Source organism: Poecilia latipinna, unplaced genomic scaffold, assembly GCF_001443285.1.
Source record: "Poecilia latipinna isolate Pla-1442-1.1 unplaced genomic scaffold, P_latipinna-1.0 Scaffold1285, whole genome shotgun sequence".
Classification (NCBI taxonomy): domain Eukaryota; kingdom Metazoa; phylum Chordata; class Actinopteri; order Cyprinodontiformes; family Poeciliidae; genus Poecilia; species Poecilia latipinna.
The window spans coordinates 70,742-74,214 of record NW_015113901.1 but is presented as its reverse complement, the minus strand read 5'-3'; the positions used below and the strand labels follow the sequence as shown (position 1 = coordinate 74,214).

Genomic DNA, 3,473 nt, shown 5'->3' with positions numbered 1-3,473 from the left:
TTTAAGCCGCATGAAATTTTTTTAATTTTTGACATTTTTTTTTTGATTTTGTTTTTTTTTTTTTTTTTTTTTTTTTCCTAAAAAAAAAAAAAAAAAAAGCTTTTGACTGTTGGTGTTTCTCTAACTCACCGGATACATTCAGTTACATTTTTGTGACATCATTATGGCTTCAAAACACTTTCTGAGCTTAATCATGTAGCTGAGGAACTGTGACATAATAGAAGTAAATAAATAAATAAATAAATGAGAACAAATGATGTGTGAATTGACAGAGCATAATGTCAGCCCACAGACAGTGAAGAGATTAACTGCAGGAGCTTCACCACCGTAAAACTCCTGAGGGCTCAACAGCATCCATCAGCTACTTTACACAGCCTTAATACACACACACACAGCACTGTGAAATTTAGTCAATTTGAGTATTTGGACCATATTATCCTGTTTTGGCATTATCTGGTACAGCACATCGAATGGTGACAATTATCTTAGCTTTTTTTTTTTTTTTTTTTTAAAGTACATTATTAGTGTTATTTGTCCAATAACTGGCCTCAGATAGATATTCTACTAAGAATGCTAAAACCTTACTTTTGATTTCTTTAACATTCACATTTGATGATTGTTAACTGTTTTTGGAGCAAGAGAACTCTAGTTGATTAATAATAATAATAATAATAATAATAATAATAATAATAATAATAATAATAATAAAAGTCTTCCTTAATAATTTAGTATTTTTGCTTCTGCCTCTAGTATATACATGTGACTTTCTGCTGTTTGTTCCTCTCTGTTCCAGTGTTTGCTCTTTGGTTGCTTTCTCCAACTTCATAAGACAACCTGTGATTCTTACGGCCTTTAGTTGCTGCCTTACTAACTTAGTTCTTCCATTATTTATTGTTTTGGTAATATTGCGAAAAAGAAACAATAGATTCTAAAGGCGTACATTATGAGGTGTTGAATTATATAGACAAATATATATATATATATATATATATATATATATATATATATATATAATATTCAAATTACACCTCTATAAACGTTAAATGCTTAATCTTTTCACGTGTTCTTACTTAGATTTTGGGTTTATAGAGACAAAATTCGATGCAGGTCACGAATTTAAAGTTTACCTGATCAGACAGAGGCAGGGTGGAGAATGCGGGGACGCTTTTGGCCCACTTGATGCTCATGAAGAGGAGGCGCGCTGCGGACTCGCACACGGACTCCGTGGCCACCTCGTATAAATACATTGGGGTGCCACTGACTTCATGGGGATACTGCAGGACGCGAGACATAAAAACAAACAAACAAAAAAACAAACAAACACGTGTCAAAAGCCTTAGTGAATCACAGTTTAGAGAACAGCGAGCTGCAAAGATCAAATTCCAAGCTCCGGCATGTGATTTTATAATCATTAGTGTTTCTTGTGCTGGACTGGGAGAGAAAAATCTAATTGGCGGATTTGTGCTTCTTACAGGATGCTAAATCGGGACAAGAATTTCAGCTTCTAACCTCTGTAGAAAAAAAAAAAATCTTATTTGGAGCAACTAAAACAGCATCATCAAACCTGAGTGTGTGTTCTTTTCAAGGGGTTTTCTAGGCTTTTTAAATCTCTTAATATTATTTCAGCTCATTTCTTTGATAAAAAAAACATTAAAGTTTTAGTAAATAATAATAATAAAAAGAAATAATAATATTCTAGAGTACATTTCAGAACATCGTACCTTGGGGGTGGGTTGTGCTAAACCCACGATCGCCTGTCTTTCTGGCGTGGTTGCTACTGAGCTCATCTCCAGGTTGTGGGGCTCCAGCTGCGTGACCGTGGTGAAGAAGGGAGGCCCGGGCAGCGAAGATCCCGGGAAGTGGGTCGAGGAGCCGTTCACCTCTTTGTGGCCCCGGAAATAAAGGGCGACTTGTTTGCGGATGGTGGACGTCCGGGGCCCCCTTTCATGCTGGACGGCTGCAAAAGTGGGACAGCGGACACTCGGAGTTCAAGGAATGGTTTCTGAAAGAGCGAACTGCCTTCTTTTAAGAAAATCTAATCTGCATTCATTGAGAGTGCCTGTAAAAATGTGGCTCTTTTTTTTTTACATAGGTGTAAAGTTAAAAACTAAAACAAAACAAATAATCAAGTTCCACTTGGGAGTCAGTGCATGGTCCAGGGCTGCATGTGGCTTTAAGCAGAATTTTATGTGAGGTGCCACTTCCTGTTAATGCCCATTACCCAACAGAACCCATCATCAGAGTTTCAGTGCACATTTGGCGGATTTAGAAAGACAGCTCAAGGTTTATATGGAAGTGTGCAATAATTGTTTTTAGTTTTATTTGCAAACAGTTGCAGTGTGCATAGAAGCGGTACGCCAGCTCAGGCACAAGCAGCAGAAAAGATTAAACGGTCGCTAAAAATGTTAACAGAGATGTAACTATTGAAATTGTCCATGCTCATTTGACACCAGTACATTTACCAAACTTTAAAAATTAGATTTTTTTTTAATTTATGCCATTTGAAAAATTAAAAACTAAAAAAAAAAAAAAAAAAGCTGTTCTGAAAAAAGACTTCAAAGTTAGCAAAGTTAGAGAGGAAACAAACTTTGCACATAAGTGCATAAATAAAGTCTTATATTTGTATTAATAAAGAACATTCGCAAGACTGTCAAATACAAATGTGCAGGGAGGGTCACAGCCTCCCTTCATCCCCCATCGGATGCGCCAGTGAAACAAACAAGTCCAAGCAATTAACTTATATTGAAAGCTGCACCACGCTGCAACCAACGTTCCCTTGAAAACAAGCAAATAGCAGGTAATTATCAGCTTCTTTGCAGCTTTCATTAACAGCCTTAATAAACTTTTCCACCTCGGAACCAAACGCCACAGCATGGCGTGTCTATAGTCAGAGCCATAATTAAATCAAGCCCATTTACCGTCTTTATTCATGTTCACTTCCAGACACTTTTTCAAACGACACGCTCGGCATTGGTTCCTGTGAGTTTTGTCAACGGGACAGCCACCCTGCACAGAGACAACAAGGAAAAGAGGGGCGGAAGGGGGCGCGGGAGGGAAGAAGAAAACAAGAAGAAAAAAAAGAGGGTTAAAACGAAATCCTCCTGCTATTATCCTCATGGGAGGCAAATCTCCAGGTAAAAGATCGCGCTATTATCTTGCAGTTATGGACCCCGCTCCCCTGCGGCTCTAGTGCGGCCTCATCCCACATGGATAAGTACTCGATCCCGCCCTCTGCCGCCTTAAATCCTCGACTGGGAATCATCACATTAGATTGGATTACACCTGATATATTAGAGCTGCGCTGTGTTTAGGCCAGTACTTAATGGTGCAGGCATGACACAATTAGGCTCATCAAGGAAGATTTAACACAGCGACCAAAAAAAAAAAAAAAAAAAAAAAAAAAAAAAAAAAAAAGGGGGGGCAAAAAAAAAAACCCCCCCGATAAAATCGACTTTTCGGGGCAAAAGAAAAAA

General features: G+C 37.9%; 1 protein-coding gene across 1 annotated transcript in view; it reads right to left on the bottom strand.

The window, feature by feature from the left end:
- The window catches only part of nr2e1 (nuclear receptor subfamily 2, group E, member 1), a 15,962-nt gene that overhangs the window by 5,924 nt on the left and 6,565 nt on the right, over positions 1-3,473 (bottom strand). Inside the window, exons 3-5 of the mRNA XM_015054906.1 lie at positions 2,919-3,006; positions 1,722-1,957; positions 1,128-1,274 (exon numbers count right to left, since the gene is read on the bottom strand). Coding sequence (XP_014910392.1) covers positions 1,128-1,274; positions 1,722-1,957; positions 2,919-3,006 — 471 coding nt within the window. The remainder of the gene's footprint in view (positions 1-1,127; positions 1,275-1,721; positions 1,958-2,918; positions 3,007-3,473) is intronic.